The sequence below is a fragment of the Falco biarmicus genome, chromosome 3 (genome assembly GCF_023638135.1).
Source record: "Falco biarmicus isolate bFalBia1 chromosome 3, bFalBia1.pri, whole genome shotgun sequence".
In the NCBI taxonomy this organism is placed as follows: Eukaryota; Metazoa; Chordata; class Aves; order Falconiformes; family Falconidae; genus Falco; species Falco biarmicus.
The window spans coordinates 52,422,556-52,443,216 of NC_079290.1; the positions used below are offsets into that span (position 1 = coordinate 52,422,556).

Here is a 20,661-nt window from a genome sequence, read left to right on the forward strand (position 1 = left end):
GCGGGGCCCAGCCGGACCGAGGGGCGGCCGGGCAGGGCCCTGCTCCCCGCCGCCCCCTCCCGCCTCCCCCAACTTGAACTTCACGTAGTTACCGGAGTTACGGTAGCGGCGCCGCCGGCTGCGAGGAGAAGCGAGCTGGGCAGGACAGCAGCGGGCGGGCGGCCGGCCGCTCGCCGGGCCCAGGGCTGCCGCTTCCCCCCCGCCCCCCAGCTATTTCTCCTCCGGGGTGCGAAGTATCGCAAACCCCCCCGCGCTGGGCGGAGGAGAGGGGCTCAGCTTCGGTGCCGGCCAGCGCCGGGCCCCCGCCCCGAGCACGCCGGGCCCCCGCCCCGGGCAGGAAGCGGGTCCTGGCGCCGCCGAGTTGCCAAAGCGGCCGGAGAGGGCCGGGGGCGGGCGGCGGGCAGGGCGGCTCGCCCTCCCGGCACTTTCAGTCACTTGGTAGTTTCTCTGGGCATCGTGGAGTCGGGGCGGGGGGGGCTTATCTGGTGTGTGTTTGATCGCGTGGGTGGGTGGTAGGGGGTTTGTTTGGCGGGTAGCTCTCAGCTTTGGAAACGTCCCCGGGTTCCTCCCTCCCCTGGAGACCAGCCCGGTTTGCACCGAGGAGGGAGGAGAAGGGGCGGGGGGGGCGAAGAGTAAAAAAAAAAAAATAAAAAATCTCCTCCATCCCGCCCAAGTTGCGGCCTCTCCGACCGAGCACGGCCGTGCCCGGGGCGGGGGGGGCGGCTCGGCGGCCGGAGGGGAGCCCGTCCTCCGGCTGCTCCCCCCCCACCCCCCCGGCGCGGCTGCTCCCCCCCCCCCCCCGCGCCACCCGTGCGCACACGGCCGGGATGCGCCCTCCGGGCCTCTAAAGCTCTGTGTTTATTGTTGTGTCGTCCCGTGTGTCCCCCCACCCCGCTCTCCTCCCCACCCCTCTGCCCAGGTTGGAGGAGGGTTTAAAAGGCAGGTGTGTCGGAGGCCGCTCGCCATGTCCAGATCCGGGGACAGGACCTCCACCTTCGACCCCAGCCACAGCGACAACCTGCTGCACGGCCTCAACCTGCTGTGGAGGAAGCAGCTCTTCTGCGACGTGACCCTGACAGCCCAGGGCCAGCAGTTCCACTGCCACAAGGCCGTGCTGGCCTCCTGCTCCCAGTACTTCCGATCCCTCTTCTCCAGCGGCGGCGGGAGCGGCGGGCACCCCCACGCCCTGGGGCTGGGGCCCGGCGCCCAGGACGGGCTGGGGGGCCCGCCGAAGGAGCCGCCGCCGCCGCAGCCGCAGGAGGAGCCTGGCACCCCCGTCCTCTTCCCCGGAGGACAAGCTGCTGGCCAGCCCGCGGGCCATCAACAACCTGGTGCTGCAGGGCTGCTCATCCATCGGGCTGCGGCTGGTGCTGGAGTACCTGTACACGGCCAACGTGACCCTGTCGCTGGACACGGTGGAGGAGGTGCTGTCGGTCAGCAAGATCCTGCACATCCCGCAGGTCACCAAGCTGTGCGTGCAGTTCCTCAACGACCAGATCTCGGTGCAGAACTACAAGCAGGTGTGCAAGATCGCCGCCCTACACGGCCTGGAGGAGACCAAGAAGCTGGCCAACAAGTACCTGGTGGAGGACGTGCTGCTGCTCAACTTCGAGGAGATGCGCGCCCTGCTCGACTCGCTGCCCCCCCCCGTCGAGTCGGAGCTGGCGCTCTTCCAGATGTCCGTGCTGTGGCTGGAGCACGACCGGGAGACCCGCATGCAGTACGCCCCGGACCTGATGAAGCGCCTCCGCTTCGCCCTCATCCCGGCGCCGGAGCTGGTGGAGCGGGTCCAGTCGGTGGATTTCATGCGCACCGACCCCGTCTGCCAGAAGCTGCTGCTGGACGCCATGAACTACCACCTGATGCCCTTCAGGCAGCACTGCCGGCAGAGCCTGGCCAGCAGGTGAGGGGGGCGCCGGGGGGCGGGGGGGGCTTCCCTCACAGACGCCCCCTCGGCGGCGGCCGCTGCCCGCGGGAGGTCGAGCGGGGGGGAGACCCCGCAGGGCGCGGAGCCGAGGCGGCGACGGGCAGGGATCCCGCGGGGGCCGGGCCGGGCGCCCTCCGGCCGGGCAGGGGGCGGCGCGGCGGCTGCGGCCGCGGCCGGGCCGGGCGACGGGAGCCCGCCCGCGGCGGCGGCTGGAGGGCGGCGGCGGGGCCGAGCTGCCCGCCCCCAGCACCACCAAACTTCTCGTCCCCTCCCCTTGGCCCGGCGGGGCCGCTGCGGCCGGGAGCAGGGGAGGGCGGGGGGCGCCCGGCCGGCCGCCCAGCGGCGCGGGGGGAGGCAGTCCCGCGGCGAGTCGGCGCGGGCAGGGCCGGCCCCGCGGCGCCAGGCGTCGGGGGCCGGACCCTGGCAGGGCAGCGGCGGGGGCGGAGGCCGCGGCCGAGGGCGGGAGGCCTCCTCGGGGGCCGGCGGGGCGGGCGGGTGCGGGCCGCGGCGTGGGTGCCTGGGCTGGCCGCCCGGGGAGGCCGTGCCCGCCCCGCTGCTGGGCTCCCGCCGGTGCTGGCGCCGGCCGCGGGTGCCCCCGCCATCGCGCCGGGTCCGTGGGGGCGACGCGTGGATGTGCGGCTCCGCCGCCCGAGTGGAGCCCGCGCGTCGGAACCTGTTGTGATTATTTACTACAGGCCGTATTTATTTATTTTTTCCCCCGCGATGTTACTCCTTAACAAGGTGTTGCATCTTCGGGGCGTTTTAAGCTGTAACACTCGGAGTCCTAAATCGAATCGATTATTTTCGTAAATAACTGCGTTACCCACATACACCCCGGTATTGCTGATGTTGGAGTGGTGTCCACATTGACCATGGAAACTTGGGACTTCATAGTCCTCACATCTATGATCTGCCAGTTATTTTTATTTAATGAGATAATGAATCATGATGTCAAAGATTGACAATACGAGTTTGGTGTTAGGAACCGAAAGCATGCTATGTAATTTAATGAGCAGTAAATATACCCAAAATGAAGGGGATGTTTTATTTTTCTCCGTTTAAAACATATGTTTATACTTAATTTCATTCAAAAATGGGAAGATAATACCATCTTCCAGTGGTATTATTGTACAGTAGCACAGTAGCGCAGAAATCAAAGCACACTTTGTATTTATTCAGCTTCTTAGAACTAATACGTGGATATTATTAATTACTTGAATGACAGCAAGAAAAACTGGTACATTATTAAATATTTTAGATAATATGCTCTGTTAACATTAATGCAGAGGATTCTTTATATCTTCATGTAATGGGTACCCTAATGATTTAACTTCGGGAATGCTGTGCCTTCTTTTATTATCTCTGGCTAGCTCGCTCTGTTAGTGTTTTGTTGTGCTTATCACCTTGTTGTCTGATTCTAACTCCAAAATCTTACAGCAAAAAACACATACCAGCATTTTGCAGTGTGAAGTATTTTTGAGATGCCTCTGTTGTAGCTGGTGCGGACCCCTCACATTTCAATATTCAAAACTGTTGACTTTCAAAAATGCAAAACCCACCTCCTTCTCAGTCGAGATTCTGCACGCTGCCAGGGGTATGCTAGGGCTCATGTCCTTGTGGATTGCTGAGATACCAGCCGGTTTGGTTCAGTGAAGATACCTTCCAGCTTCAGTGGTCCATGTCATTTGAAGGATATGTAGTGGTGTTCTGACCACTGAATGCTTACAAGTGTCATGGATGCTGCAAGAATCTGATACTCCTGGTGCTGGGAGCTGGCTTTCCCTGTAAGCGGGAGCGTACACAAAAGGATCACACTTTAACTAGACCTAGATTAGATTCTAAGTTGTGATTACTTAAAGACTTACAGGGGACTCCAAATGCCACAAACACCACATTTTTTATTTGTAGTAGGTCCGCATGTCTGTGTGGAGAGTGGTATTTTGGACGCCCTTAACCACAGTGGGTGAAAACGTACCATCACCTCAACTTTAAAATGTGTTTAATGACAGCATTGTAACTGGCTTCCTTTGATTGGGTTCTTTGGTGGTGGTGAAATGGAGCAAAACCATTTAGTTTTCTCTTATTTGTCAGCAGGTATTAGAACTTACTCAAAGTGTTAAAATGCTGAAGACGTTGAAATGCTCTGGGATACAGAATGCAATTGGTATATTTTCATTTGGGGTCTTGGATAATATTCCTGGCAATTCATAAAGGTCACAAAGGCACACCTTTGAATCTTAATCACTTTTAAGATTTCATCAGGCTGCCTAAGTGTACAAACGCCGCCTTAAGCATGAATGAAGAAACAAAAGAAACATACCCAAGACTATAGAGATTTCCAGACTTGGCCTCCCTGTTAGTTGTAATTTCTGTAAAATTGCAATTTTAACAGGTTGACATTCATTCAGTAAAATTTTATTCTAAGGAAGAAAATCTGCAAAGGTTTCCTTAAGTTACTAATTTGCAGAAGGAAATCTTGAAAGTCATAGTAAAATATGTGTGCAAATACATAAAAATTATTACACAGAAAAGGACTTTAAAAATTGATTACCATTTCTGTGAGCAATGGTGATCTTGGTAACTTGGAATTTAAAATTTAATGAAAGGTCATTCACAAAAGATTCGTATGTCCTTAGGAAGAGATTAACTGTTCCTCTTGTGCAGTACAGTATGGGTAAGTGGGAAATACAGGCAGCACAGTGGCATAGCCAGCTGCTTACTGTGTATTGAAATTAGAATTGTACTCAGAATTAGAACTTTCCAATAAGTTTTATGCATTTTTTTAAAAAAAGATTGGTTTTTTGTAACACGCTGCTTTTTTAAAAAAGAGTGTACACATACGTATGTACATGTCCATATGTGCACTGCCACTTTGCACTACTTTGTAATTGGGACTACTTAGATTACTTAAAGAAAATGAGTATAATGGGAAGCTTGAAATGTGGTGGTTCTCCTCTGAAATGTAACTAAAGGTAGCTCTGGTTGTTTCTTTAAGCTTGTTCTTTATGTGGTACATCACATGTACTCACTTTTCTGGCAAACACAAGGTTTTGCTGTTGTTAGGGCTGGAGGAAAACGATTTGGGATCATAAGAGCCAGACTGTGTGCTGTGGGCAGAGTTATTTATGAAGTTTGTGGTACAAATGGAGATCCTGCAGCGCAAGTGGTGCTGGGGCTAGTAGGGACCCCGCTTGTCTTTTGTGCTGCAGTGAGAAATGCTGTTTACCTTCAGGGAGAGCAGGGTTTTGTTTGTGGTTGTTGTTTTTTTTTCTTTTGTGAAATATCCTGAGAGAAGGTAACACTTGAACGCCCTCATGCAATTTTGTGAAATTATTTTTCAAAGTACAGCAACTAAACGATCATTGTTTAAGAAGTTGAGAAATGACGTTCCTGACTTGTGAACCTTGCTGTACACTGTGAGGTTTAGGACTTTACCACAGGGGGTGGGTGTTTTGGCTCTGATCGGGCATTTGATCAGGTGCTCAGCTCTAAGCAAAGTTAGTAATTCTGTTGACGCTGTGAATCTCACCTATAGCAGGGCCTCAGCACGCAAGCCGCTATTGAAGCCTCTTGAGGCACAGCCAGTTTTGACATCAGTAGGAAAAATCCCAGTTGATTTCAGGATGGAGAGGGTTGGGCTCACTATGGTGACCCTGACCATTAGGCTTAAATGATGTTTGTGTGTCTCTGAGAGACACAGGTAACTGTGCTGTGTCATGTTTTCTGTAGTTCCCGAAAGAAAATACATTTAGCTAGAGGAATGTTCATCTTTGCGTTATTTATTTGACTCTTGGGACTTCACTGGAGTATTGTGTTGATTAAAATGTCTCTGTGCTTTATTGTGTAATATATTTTATATAATACAGTATGTGTTTTCAAATTTTAAAAACTTCTGGGTTAGAGCATTACCATGTTGCTGGAAAGGATTTCACTTTTAAAGATGAGTGAGCTAGTGAGAATTGTTATTGCTTCCATGTTTACTTGCCACAATGAAAATGGTTAAAAACACATCACTGCTATGAAATGCCGAGCTTTTAACTTCAATTTTGCTTGTGCTAATGCACAGTATAGCTGTAGACAGGGAATGGAGCATTGTAGAAAAAATATTTAAATTAAGGGGCTTATTATTAAATGTTTTACCTAAATATTGTTGCCTTTTTATAGAACATTGCCATGATTTTATGGTTTCACTCGCCTGTAACTATTTACAATGACTTCAGTTCCAGACAGACATGGAAAGCAGGCTGGGTGGGAAGAGGCAGCCCCTTAACCACCTGGCGGTTGCTCCTCTACTGCAGGACACATGCAGCTCCTCTCGACATCAATGGGCATTTGGGCTGGTCAGCTCCTTCCAGGATTTGCAGGCAGAGCAGCAGTTAGATGTCTGTGCAGCTGCATCAGGTACCTGAAGGCAGATGGGAGTGAGGAAAGTAAGGCTAGGAGAGAGGGGGAAATGCAGAAAAATAAAGGAATTGAGGTGCCCCAGGGGAGAAACAGGACCTAAGTAGCAGAAGCAAGAAAGTACAAATGAGGGAAAGGGGGGAAGAAAACAGTTTGAAAGAGAGAGGAGTGAAAAAAATAGGATACCAGACAGCAAAGGAGGTGAGGGGGGGGAAAAAAAAAAGACCCTGACAGATAAAAAAAGGAGAGGGAGTGAAACAAAAGAAAAATCCTTAATTCTTGGCAGAAACAGGGAAACAGCATCTGTTGTCAATACAGCTGAATATTTAAGTTTCTAGAAAAGCTATTTCAGATGTGGGGGAGGAAAAATGGATGGGGATCAACCAACTGACCTGAGATGGGAAAAGCTGTAGGCAGGAAATACAGAATTACAGAGTAAAAGAGAAAGGAGGAAAATAAAAAGACAAAGAGGTAAGACGGCTAAGCCTGACCATGCTGTTTTCTGGGTTCAGTGAAGTCCCAGCATGTACAGACCCAGGTGTTTTTCTGTACTTTTTTTTTCCCTGGAATACTAGACCTTGGGGAGATTAGAAGTGCAGATTCTGGTCCTTCTGCATCTAATGTAGGTTTTTGGTTTTAATTTCAGCAGAGAGAGGTTGTCATCCAGGCTGCTTGGCGTTAGGTAATATTAGTGAAAGTGTCAGCAAATTAAACAGTGAGAAGTTATGAAGATTATATGTCCAGTTTTCACTCAGTAGGGAGGTGGTAACTGTTGATGAAGAAGGAAAATATGAAGTGCTGAACAGAGTGAGATGCTAACATCTATGTGGAAGGCATGTCTACCCAGTCTGTTTTACTTCTATGGAGGAAATTAAAAATTTCAAGAAACTGGTTATATTCCTTGGCAATTAAATTATTTCCTTCTTGAATACACTGTGTGTCTACAAATCTCACAGACTGTAGTTCAATTTGACTTCTTTTTCTACTGAGATTTTTGTAGGATCTCAGTAGGGCACGTTTGGTGGTTGTAAAAAAAATTGTGTGTTTTTCACTGAAATACATTGTTGTGTGTTCTGGTAATGGCCAACTGCCTGTGCCTTTGTGATCCTGACACCAATACCTGGATTTTTAACTAATATTCATACTCATGGTTAATTGCAAGTGAGAAGTATTTCAGACCCCAAATTAACGTCAGGATAAAAAACATACCTTAAAATGTATGTGGATTATTAACATTTACATTATGGTGTGGATGAAGTGATTGTGAAGCCCTGGTTTATTTTAGTGGCTTTGGATCAGGTTTTACATGCCTGAATTAATATCAGGAAATTGTGCCTGTGCCAGGACTCTCTCAGCTGAGCTGCAGAAGGGAGACTGACACATTAGAGACTGGGGGGAGCTGAACCACAGACCTGTAGTCAGTTTAATCCTAGTTAGTCTCACCTACTTGCCTTACTTGCCTTGTGTGCATTCATTTGCCTTTGGAGACAGGCTAGTGCTGAAGTGTGAGTGGAGCGTTGTCAAGTATCCAAGCGGGAGGAAGGCCTAGAGCTCAAGCTATGGTCAGAGGCAGCACGGTTGTCCTAAATGGACTGTTGTGGGTCAGCACAGTCCTTGGGAGCCTTCTTAAAAGACGCACGTGTCCTGGCTGGTAAAATCCTTGAGAGCTCTGGTGGCATAGGTGATAGCCAATTACTTGGCCCAGCTGTAGTACTCATTAGGGGAAGCATAATTTATGAAGAGCATTTAATGGCCTTTCTTATGGGCAACTGTCTTTCCAACAGCTATAGATGAAGAAAGGATGCCAAGTGTCACGTGCAGGTATCTCCCCTTCCCTTGCCAGCCAGTGTCCTGATCAGAGGTACCAGTTGGGGTAGTCTCCTTTGTGAATTGGCAGCTGCTTCTGGTTTATGTCCTTGGGCAACACATAGTCCCAATATCTCTAGCTCCTTCCCTGTCTCCTGCCACTTCTTGCTCCAGAAGTTGTTTCTCAAAGTCCCCACCTGAAAGCCTTTTGAATGTCCAAACCACTCATTTTCCCTTACCTAGTCTGCCTCATAAGCTCCTCCTTGCTTCCAGGCCCCTCTGCCAGATAGGGCTCCTCCGCAGATCCAGTCTACCTGAGCTTCACCTCTACCTGTCGCTTCTCTTGAATCCTCTGCTGCCATGGCTCCTGGCCCCTCAGTGCCTCTTCCACCAGGCTCCATACCTCATGCAGACCACTGTGGACTGCTCCAGACCTCTCAGCTTGGATCTCCAGAGGCTGCTGAAGCTGGTTGGTCTGTGATGCTCCTTGGCTTTCTGTCACCCTGGCCCTTGTAGCACTTGAAGCAGCTCCAAATATCTGCATCTGCATGTCCAAACTCTTTTTCCAAGGGGGAAAATTTTTCACTGGATTTCAAGCTACGTTGTTCTAGAGGGAAAATAAAGTTTAAAAAAAAATAGTTTTAGTAAGCCGCTCAAACTGAGGACAAAGTGCCTGGGAAAATGGGAACTTCATCCTCAAATGCTGTACTTCAGCAAAAATGCCCCTTTCCACCACCCGCAACAGTCTGTACAGCTCATTTACAACTCCTGTAGGTACCTACAAAAATGGAGGTGTCTCCCATGAGGTCCTGTGCTGTTCTTGCGCATGCTTTAGCAACACAATCCAGGATTGTCCAGGGAGAACTTAGGTCACAGGTCATGCAGAGCCTCTTAGATGAGTAATTTCCCTCTCAAAGTCCTCCTGGTATGATTTATACGTAAGAGTATCTCTTACAAATGGAGTGCCGTAGGATCATGGTGGGCATCGCACACACCTGTCTTGGCCACCTCTATGCCCTGTCTGAGGCTTTTCTGTTCACTCTTTGCCTGATGTGCATCCCCTTCATGTGGAGAGAGGAGACAGAAAGGAGAAGGTTTCTGAAGGTGTGTTGTGGCCTGGGGTGACTATGGTTTTTTCCTTATAGCAGAAGAATGTGGAGGTTCTGAGTCTGTAACTGCTGAGCAGTGAGTGGAACAGAGCTGTGATGGTGTAATTGTTTGGATTCGTACTTGAGGAGAAAGTACAGTGAGGCTTGAGGGCAAGGGAGTAAGGAGAGCAAATGTAGAACACAACATCAACAGGAAATAGTTTGCCAGGAAAAAAGATTTGGTTCTGTTAAACTCACATTATGGAAAAAATCCTTGTAATCTGTAAAAACACCATTTTATCTTTTCAAACAGCTCCTGTGTTTTAAAAATCAGAGCAGTTTTCTAAATCAGAGCAAAGTTTCTTATTATCCTTAGCACAGCATGGCCTGAAAAGATTGAGCAGGGGAGTTAATAGGAATCCTGAATGAAAGTTTTGAGTTGGACTCCACTGCTCTGCAAGTATCTCTGTTACTGATTTTCTTGAAACAGATCCTGTCTGGTATTACAGTTTTACCAAAGGATCATCCGAAGAAATTAAGGAATATGGGAAGTTGAAACCCATTAGTAGATACTTCCTGGCATAATTTCTTATATTTGCTGTCTCCTTGAAATATTCTTTAAAGACTGTCATCCCTAGTACTTAGTAGTCAGTGCTTCTTGCTGTATTCTTGGAAAGCAGACAATAAACTTTGAGCAAATATTATCAGCTGCCAAGTTCAATGGAAGCAGACTGTTTGCGATGAAGCTGGAAGTAAATAGAAGTTGGTGCCACTGTTGGTTCTTACTGCCTTCCCTGACTGCTGCTCCTTTCAGGAAAAAAAAAAAAAAAAAAGCTGTGGAAAAGTTAACCAGTCATAGCTTGGGTAAGACAGCAGCAAGTTGTTGTTTCTTCTTCTCGGCTTCCTAGGGAAAAGGAGGCTCAGCTGGGGTGAACACAGCCTCTGATGCAAAGAACTCCTATCACCATGGACATCTGATATAGAATCAAACAAAAAAAGGACCTTCTTGACTTTTCGCAGTCTGAAAATCAAAAGAAGAGTTGATTGAAATGTCTTAGGAGAAAAATGAGGATTTGACCACCCCAAAGCACTCTATAAACATTTCCATCTTGCCATCTCTGCCTAAACCAAACAAAACAAAACAAAAAAAGTGGGGAAGGGAAAGCACATTGCAAAAGCATCTGGCTTTGACATTTTCTGTAGTTCTATTTTTAAAAGTACTAAGGAGAAAAAAAAATATCTTTTAAGGTTTTTCAGAACTTCCAACAATATGGAAGATCAGTTGTTTGCATAGTTTTGTCAATAAGATTCATGATACAGGAGGTTTTGTGATTTCATTTACCAATATAAGCTTTGCTAGTAATTCCTCACTTAAAATGCTTCAGATACTCACTGTGGGGCTAGGAAGGATATCTTTAGCATTCAGATCTCAGTGAATTTAAAGATATGTTCAAATCATCTATTTGTGTAGATATTGTCACTATAGAAGTACTGTTCATGATCTCACATAGACAACACATCTATTAAAAGCCTGTCTCAAGCTATAAGGAGCAACAGTGTGGTGCACAAATACAGCAACCTTGGCAGGACTCCATGGGAAAGCTACTGAGCATCTTTCTGGGGAACTGCACCAGTCTCCTGTCAACATGAAGAATAAGCTGATAGTACAGGGAGACAAAGGTGAGAAGGACATTCCTGTGTGTTCCTCCCCAAGGAGTGCTGATGGTAGATGCCACTCTTCAGGATAGTTTCCCACCCCTAAACTACGTATTAGTTCTGAGATTGTTATCCCAGAAGGAAGGGACATTCACTTTAAAAATCTTCCAACTGAAAAAAATACCCTAAGTCTTCAAGATTTACTTAGAGGCCATTCTAAAATAGTAACAGCACTGGGATCGGATTCATAAAGAAAAATTGGATATCCAGAGCTCCAGATAGATTGTAAGTTATTTTAGTACAGGGGATGGAAAATTATCTGGCAACTGTAGAAATAAAGGAAACTTCGTCAGGTAACTTGGCAACAGTTGAGTGTGGCCTGTCAGACAAAGATTCACTTACCCTTAGCTTTCTGCATTTTAGATAGAGACCAAAAAGAAAGATTGTTGTTGGAGCAAACAGTGACTCTCCTTTTTTTCTGTGTATTTATTTTAAAAACATGCTTTGGACAAAAAAAAAAAAAAATCTAGTAGATTCAGAGGACAAAGGCAACAATCAATGTCTTCAGCAAATCATTCCCAACTTAGTATTTATGTTCCTAAACTTCAGTCTGTCAGTGGTCAGCAGCATGCATTAAATGAGCAGGAGAGCAGGTGTCTCTTGGGCATCACAGAACCTCTTCACTGAACATTATGGTGAGCTTGCTGCAATGAAGGCCTGTCCTCGGGGCCTTCTGCTAAGCATGCCCACGTTGAGAATGAAAAGACGAAAACCAAAATCTTCATGGCACTGAAGTGAAGGATAAGACTGGTTTTCAGGTAAATTATTAAATGAAGACTTGTCCGCGGGGCCTTCTGCTAAGCATGCCCACGTTGAGAATGGAAAGATGAAAACCAAAATCTTCATGGCACTGAAGTGAAGGATAAGACTGGTTTTCAGGTAAATTATTAATAGAAAGTTTTTTCACGTTGTTTCAAGTGTGCCTTCGGCAATAGGTACCTTAGAAGAGTCACAAAGTCCATTCATAAAGAAACATTCATACATTCAGCATATTTGGGAATGTATTTTGAACCTAAGAACTAAATAATTTCTTGGTTGTAATTTGCAAGAGGCTATAGCATGCTTTAGGTTTTGACAAAATCAAGATATCCTTTTAGGTCTGTACTTTGCCCATAAGGAGAAAGATATTTATGGTGGGTCAGAGGTCCATCAGAAGTCTGATCTGCAGGACTTGATTGGGTGGCTGTGAGACCTCAGGTCCTTTTCCTGGCAGTGCTGTAGGGTTAGGAAGATACTCTGGATGCCTATTCACCTGCAGATTATGATGTTCAGTAGTTCATTTTATTTGATAACAAAACCTCACAAAAATTCTCCGTCCAAGATAAATTTCACATTGTATCTTACAGCTTTCATCAAGTTCATGGTTTAAACTCCTGGATAATTATATTTCTCTCTATTAAACGTGTTGCTAATCATGGCTATCTTTGCAGTCAACTGTGTAAGCCAAAATCTATTGAAATAATCAGTTTTCATATGACACTTTTGTTGCACTGAAATGCCTATCCAGGAGCAGGGAAGATAATTGTCAAAGATCTCATCAAATGTTTGGTGATGGCAAAACACTGTCCTCGGTCACAGGCAAATGGATGCCTGCAGCATCAGTTCAGATTTGCAGACTGCAACTAAAATCTCCATTACATTTTTGTTGGACACAACACTCCTTCAGATACCTTTTTAGAAGAAGAAGGTTGCAAAGGACCATCCTGGTTTCTGAAGATTAAATTACATCTTTAGTTGTTAACAAAAGGTTGGCTACCAAAATGCTGATTGGGACAGTTGCCTGTTACCTTGAGGTTGGTATCTAAACCTCTTGTTTCTGCTGCAGGTTAATACAGCCTCTTTTTCTGAGATTCTTGCTACTTGTTTTGACAGTATCACTGTGTGTTGGCCTCCAGTTTCTCAAGTCCTTTGATGCAATGAGGGGTGTGGATGTGATTGAAATTCACCATCTGCTCTTGTTGGATCTGGGCTGGTCTTCTTACTGGTTTTGTTCATGCCTGAGTTCAGTGAGCAAATGCCTGAAGTTCAGTTTGGCGCTGTTGCGTTTAAGGTCAGCGCTCAAGCAGGAGCAAGGCATCCCATGTCTGTGAGATCCCTGCTCTGATGAGCCACCTGGCTCTCTCCATACTCAAACCTATGGTGATAGCCTATATTAAAAGAGAATTAATAATCCAGAATTGTGGTTTTATTGTAGCTCTGAGTTAAGAGGAAAGTATAGTTGCATAGTCTTTTTTTTTTTTAATAGATTACCATGTTCACCTGTAGTTTTCTTTCTGATGTGTAACACTACACCAAATGCATTAAGAACCACAGAATTGCCACTTCATCATTGCATTCTTTATGTTTCTTTGCATTTGCTAATGCAGAAGGGGAGCCTTATTGCATTGTTTAAAAAATGGAAAGAGTGTGGAGCAAACCTGTTGTTGTTGGGACTTGTTTTCTTGCTTGCCAGCCTTGGTAGAATGAACTTCTACTAACTGCCCAGATAAGGAAAATCCATCAATGCAAGATTGGTGGATATGCTAGTAAAGAAGAACAATGTACAAGAAGAATATTTCTCATTTGTGTGTTTTCCATTAACATGAGGCTATCAAGGTTGCAAAAGAGCAAAGTTGGGGGTCATTTTCAGGAGTATTGAGGTCTGTTACTGTCTTTTCTACTGATTACTTGTGAGTTGATAAACTCTTGGGCTCAGCATTTTGCCCTGTGTATTCATGGTTAGTTTAGACTATGGATTAGTGACCTGAGTTTTAGAGTTGATGTACATCTGCTGCTGCCTATGAAGTGAGTAGGATTTAGGTATGTTGATGGGCATTAAACATCTCTGAAAATCTGAAGCCACTTAGAAGAGCTCTCAAATTCCTGGGTTTGTGTGCCTGAAGGAAATGATACAAGTTTGAAAATGTTGACTTTAAAATAGACTTTGGTTTCCAGTCTTGTAAGTAGACAAAATAAATTTCACACCACATGGGGTACCCATGAACTTAATTAAGGTGAATTAAGTTTTTCAAAATCTTTGCAGAACAGAAACTGCGAAGTGTGTGCAGAATAACAACACATGTATGTCCATCAGTGAGAACTAGAGCTGTGAACTCTTGGTATAAGAAGTGCTTTTGGGGTAAGATATGGGTAAGTTTATCTCAGCTTTTTGCCATGACATCAGCCTGCCTGGTCATGGTTAACATTATTTTAGCCTTTCCTGACCAGGACCCACTACTGTTAATTGAACACAAGGTGATCATAATAGCCTTGCTAGGACTCCATGAACCCCACAGTATGTAACTGTGTTACACTGTGAAATAAGGACAATGAAAAGAGACTGTTTCAGGTATAATGCAAAACATTTCACATGGCAATCTTGAGTTATGCAAATAGCAAAAGTAATAATGCAAGAAAAGGAGAAACTTTATTTTGCTAATATATTACACACATTTTTAAATCCTGCCTTCATCATAGTATTTCACTGAATTAATTTTATTAATGTTTGGAAAAGTTTTCTACATATAAGCAGCGATCATTTCCATGTCTTTCATATTTTAGAATGTATTGTAAGGTTTTGACAGCACTGCTCAGTGCAATACGAAACAAAAATAATATGTAATAAAGAAATTTTTTTCAAAACCTGAAGTGTAGCTTTCACACCAAAACTTAAAAAACAGAATTAACTCCCAGAAAACACATCAGTTTAAAATGTGCTGTTGTGGTTTAACCCCAGCCAGCAGCTCAGCCCCACACAGCCACTCACTCACTCCCCCTTGGTGGGATGGGGGAGAGGATCAGAAAAGTAAAAGTGAGAAAACTCATGAGTTAAAGACAGTTTAATAAGTAAAGCAAAAGCCACACAGTCAAGCAAAGCAAAACAAGGCATTGATTTACCACTTCCCATGGGCAGGTGGGTGTTCAGCCACCTCCAGGAAAGCTGGGCTCCTGTAGTGGTTACTTGGGAAGGCAAACACCATCCCTCTGAACATCCGCCTGTTTCCTTCTTCCCACAGCTTTAGATGCTGAACATGGTGCCGTATGGTCTGGGACATCCCTCTGGCCAGTTGGGGTCAGCTTGTCCCGGCTGTGTCCCCTCCCAGCTCCTGGTGACCCCCCAGGCTGGTGAGAGGCAGCACATGCCCTGGCACTGTGCCAGCGCTGCGGGGCAGTAACTGCAACATCCCTGTAAGTAGATGTTGCCAGCACAAATCCAAAACATAGCTCCATACTAGCTACTGTGAAGAAAATTAACTCTACGCCAGCCAAAGCCAGCACACATGCATATCTTTAGTCACTGTATTATCTTTGCTTGGTTCACTGGAAGAGCTCTCAATACAGATGAATTAGAGACTTTGAGTAAAAGAGCTCATCTTTCCGTTTCCCCTGCGAGAGTTCCTTGTGCTTTTGGTAAAGACTGTGCTGGCTACAAAGTTCTCATTAAATTTTCATTAAGGGCTTCTGTTCATGCTACATCTGATTTCAAACATGTAAAAATACAAAATACTTTTTAAACATTCCCATATAGCAGTGCAGTGCCTTCCTAAGAAACAGTAGCTTCTCAGATTGTTTAGCTGAAAAAGTAATGTTAAGGATAGTTGCAGCTGCCAAAGTCTGGAAACTCAGAGTTGTATCTGACATTTCATTCTTCACCTTAACTATTGAGCCTTGGCCATTCATTGGTTTTTCACAGTGTTTTGGAGTTAGAAGGGAGTTTTACAGATGAAAGATGAAAATCAAAATAAACTCCTTCATCAAGTAAACCTTGCAAGGGCATTTTGAATTTTACAATACACAGGGAGTTGATTGTGATATAACATACAACACAAGAGGGTTGGAATAAACAATTTATTCTCTATCGTTAGGGATGACCATGCATAACTGACTTATGGCTCTGGTTTGCTCTGCCACTTGTTACGTGTGCAGTCATCCCTAACTCATACCAAAAACAGTTTATCATGCTCCTGTGTTGCATAGTTTTTATCAAATGTTCTCCCATTAAAAACTTTACTGGGGAGATTGAACGTTTCAAGACGCTGGCAATGCTTATGAAAGCTTTCTCCAGAGCTTGGTCTCACTTAGTGGAGTCTGTGCTGACAGTGATCATGAGACAGTTCCTGACAATCCTACACAGATACAGTGTCACGGGCAGGTAGCAGTCATCATTTGATGTTACATGGCAGATTCAGTGCAGAGGTCAAAGCCTGGATTGTCAGAAACACTGAAGGACTGCAGGGGCTCTCACCAAGTCAGGAGCGAAGCAGGGGAGCAGGACAGTGTGGGACAGTGTCACTGCCCCTGCAGCGTAGCTCCTGCCCTTGCAGTGAGGGTTTTCTCTCTTCCACTGCCAATTCAGGACCTTCCCTGAGCCCTAAATCTATTTAAAAACAAACAAGGCCATCTGCCAGATAATTCCCTGGCCATCCTTGTGATAGATGTATCTGCAGTCTGTAGCTGTCTTTTGGATAGCCATTTGAAAGGTTTCATTCCTACGCGTCATGTGGATCAAGGCTTCAGCTGCATGCTCCCTTCCTGAAGGAGGTTTCTTTTGGGTAGTGTGTGTCTACATCACAATCTAGTTCATTTTGCCCAGTCTTCTCAAAAGAGGATGCAATCCTGATACAAATTGGTGGGTCCCCAACGCTCATTCTAGGTTGCAGTTGGAGCTGAGCCACTGGCATGCCTCAGCAGCAAAGCACCTGCTGCCAGAGTGCACTGCTGAGGCTGGAGCTCCTGGGTGGTGGTCTGAGCCCAGTGTCTGCAGTTGTGGTGGTGGCTTTTCATTCATGGCATGCTGTACCTTTCCTAGCCGGGAGTGTTTGCTGCAGAGTGCTACAGTGATGTTGTGCTTGGAAAGATGTTGGGGTTTGGCAGGGGTGCTTTCCACCGAATGCACGGTGGCCCTGCACATTCATTCGTATCGATGCATGTTTTCCGGGCTACCTCACATTCCTACTTGACAGGAACATTTTGAGTGTAGACCTTTATTTCAGTGTTATCACACCCAAGCTTCGTACAACTGATGAAAGTTCAATTATATGTGAAGTGACTATTAAAGCATCAGGGCTCATCTGGGGGTCTGGGCCTCCCCTCCCCTTTTCACTTAAAATTGTGCTAAATCCCTTAATGTTGGGAAGAAATCGTACATTCATCAGGTGGAGCGTTGGAGGCCAGGGTGCAGATAACCGCTTTTACTGCATATGAGACATTGCAGTCCTGTTCTTAAGAACTGCCAGGCAGATTGGGAATCACGGTCACGGTTAATAGCAGCGAATTGCCAGCTCTTGATGGGTGGGTAGTCACTCCTTTCAGTGGTTGCCCCCTGGGGGAGAAGGTAGAAAAACAGAGGGAGGGAATTAGAGTGACTTTGCACAGTTGAGCAGGTTCATGCCGCTGGATCAGTGGCAAGCATTGGCAGGGCTCCACTCTGGGGAGGCTCACAACAACATCACAGTCTCATTTTTACCAATTGGTGTTGCTATAGCCAGTGGTGCACAGGGGGAGAGCAAAGAGAAAGGGGGAAGCCAGGGGGGAGAGTGAAAGCAAGAGTCTGGACTAAATTAAACAAACAAAAGTGCTTGTAAGTAGCATTTAACCCATAACCATTAGCCCAGTGCTGCTAATTGTACTAAACTATATATCTGAAGTTCAGTGTGTGATTAAAGAGTTGGCTCACAAACTCTCTGCATAACCTTAATTTTTTCAAGGTTCTTTGAGTGTAGAATGGCTTATAATAATGATTTTGACTAATACGATTTTTGACATGCAACTTTAATGCTTAACCTTAGTACAACTCCAGAGCATTTCATGTGTATTCAGCTGTAAAGAGTGATGATTTAAAGGGATAATATAAGAAAAAGGTCGTTCTAGAATGAACCTCTAACAAATTGCATAAAGGAAGCTTATTATTCCATGAGTAGAGAGATATGCAGCTTTTCTGATCATTTTTTCTGCTTGGTTCAAAAAATTGTTGAGACATGATTGGGAAAAGAAACAAAAAATGAAATAGAAAACTGCAAGCAGTGAACATTCTTTTGATGGTTATGATTTTGTTGCCACTAAAAATACTCCTCAGTAATGTGGTTGTTCATCTTTCCTCTTGTTTTGGGTGAAGAATTCGTTCCAATAAGAAAATGCTGTTATTGGTTGGAGGATTGCCTCCCGGACCTGACCGGCTACCCAGCAATTTGGTTCAGTATTATGATGATGAAAAGAAGACGTGGAAAATACTGACAAGTAAGTGGTTTATTTTTGTACAGTTGTCTTGATGAATTTAAAAACATGGTTAATCAAATTAGACACTTTATTGATTTGTTTCTCTTCAGAGATTTGTTTATGTATCACAAGGGGCTTCACAATGGAGCAATAAATTGAGATTGCAGAAGATGCTAATTTTATAATAGGTTAGGCCTAAATTAACATTGGCTTAAAATCATTCCAGTAAGTTTTTTAAGTAAACTTGTAAGTCTTTCATACTGCAACATGAATACATGAATATTGATGTACATATGAATAAAATCTGCTGTAGGAAAATAAAAAAGGCACTGTTCGAGACAGTTTTCTCAGAGTCAGATCCCTGGTAAGCCATAGTACTAGAGCACACCTTTGATACTCTTTTGCATTTTCATTTCCTTCTTCCAGCTTTATCTGTTGTCCACAATCATTAAAGAAAGGTTTCCTCTGTACTGCTCTGCATCCATTGCTGACAGAAGCATTGGTGGAATATACCAGCTACAATAAACAGTGCATGGAGGCTCCTATCACAAAATTCTTTCCCACCTTCTTTTAAAGGTTGATTGTGTTTTAGAGTAAGTATTATGCCTCGAGCATCGAGATTTGGAACTTATTGTTATGTTGGTTGCGATTCCAAGTCTGACTTGGTCATGGAATCAAATCATAGCTTCTTGAGTGCAGCAGGCTGTGTGTGCATTAGTCCCCTTGTGGCTAAACTGGCTGCATTGGTCAATAAAACTAAATTTTAACTGTCAAAATTGCCCAAAGCAGTATAGATAAAATAATAAATGAGCAATTTTGATCCATAAATCAAAGCCATACTTCTAGAACTGGACAACTGGTAAAACCTGGTTTTCCTAATAGACCTGCTTTTTTTCCCTAGTGAAATACATTTTACAGAATTTTGTTATTCATCCCTTATCCAAAGTCCTTTAATGGGATACATCCACATTAATATTATATGCACAGGTTGGGATTAAAAAGAATTAAAAAGGCTGCTGTGATGCAGGACTTGAAATGATGCCTTTGCAAATTGCTTTCTCCCATGGAAAATTTAGGAGCTTTTCTCAAAGTGCTGCAATGTAAAGACTGCTTAGGTATAGATACCCTGGACTAATATTTGAGGGTATTGTATAAGAATGGCAATTACAAAAGGCCATATGAACTGTACGTTAGAAAAATCTACAGCATCTGTACTAGGGAACATACACGTTTTTCACAGTTTTCAGAATAATGAGATCTAATGCTCACCTCTGTATGCTACTTCTAAGAAAATTCTGAAGATGGTAAGTCAGTGAAAAATCAAACATGTTACGTAAGGCAGAAGTGTTAAGTTTTTTTTTAATTTGTTGCCTCTAATCCAGTGGCTCACCAGGAGGGGCAGGAGAAATGGTTTTCCTGCTTCAAGATCTGAACTCTCCGCTGAGTTAAAGTAAAAGCCTTTACTCTGAATCTCAGTGATCTGTAGATGTGTCAGATTTTTAAGAATGACATTTACTCAGTTTTTAGTTACTTACATTGTGATTCTGTCTTCAAGACTGGAAGAAACTGGATCAAGGGGCACGATACCTAAATGTTACTCTGGTTAGAAGTCCATTGCTAGTATTTGAGTAACACCACCATCTATGGTGGTGTTGAGAGATGTTTCTGAATCATTTTATGTAATATTACCAAAAGATTGTAGCCTTTTTTGTGTTACCCCTAACAAAGAGTAAACAAAAATTCTCTTTCCATTCTGGCTAATGCATGTAACCTTCTGTGCTGTGATTAAAGGATAATGCATCTGTTACAGTCCTAGCTAGTTCATGTTCAAGTACTTGGTGCTCAGAACTGAAAGTCCTGAAGGTCCCAGGATCTTTCTCAGTGTGGCTGAGAACGGCTGTCAAATATACAGCCCCCTCGTGACATGAGTAATCCTGTTCTTACAAAACCTTCTAAAAAAGGATGCCCTCTTGGCCTGGACTGCTGTTCAAGGAACACAGAGAAGAATGCTTGTCTTTTCAGACTGAAAAAGACTAAATGTTAGCAGCGTGATTTCTTAGAAAATATTATTACTACTCACTAAATAGTAGCAATAATTATTTTAAAAAAAAATTGAAAAAAGAGTTTCAAGTATCCCCTGCTTTATTTTCCAACTCAGTATAGGAGAGAATGGGAAGTGGAGACAAGTTGGAGTAGAACTTTTGTCCTGTCCTTTCCATAAAACGTTGAAGGACTCCACAGCACAGGAGTGCAGGGACTTGAAGAACTGTGACTGAGCAGTTTTAGGGAAGACAACAAACTAATCACCTTATAACATGATGATAGTTGAGGGTATTGTATAAGAATGGCAATTACAAAAGGCCATATGAACTGTATGTTAGAAAAATCTACAGCATCTGTACTAGGGAACATACTATGCTTCATGTTTTTCAGAATAATGAGATCTTCCAGTGCAGTCCTAGTGTTGTATCAACACAGTATGACATTTGTGGTGTGGGGAATATCTTTATTTTTCACGTAGTTTTTGCA

The 20,661-nt window shown here is 44.6% G+C and overlaps 1 protein-coding gene across 1 annotated transcript in view; it reads left to right on the forward strand.

The window, feature by feature from the left end:
• Positions 1-826: 826 nt before the first annotated feature.
• The window catches only part of KLHL14 (kelch like family member 14), a 63,572-nt gene continuing 43,737 nt past the window's right edge, over positions 827-20,661 (forward strand). The window contains 3 exon segments of the mRNA XM_056332860.1: positions 827-1,273; positions 1,275-1,903; positions 18,032-18,153. Of these exon segments, the coding sequence (XP_056188835.1) occupies positions 965-1,273; positions 1,275-1,903; positions 18,032-18,153 (1,060 nt within the window). The 5' untranslated portion in view covers positions 827-964.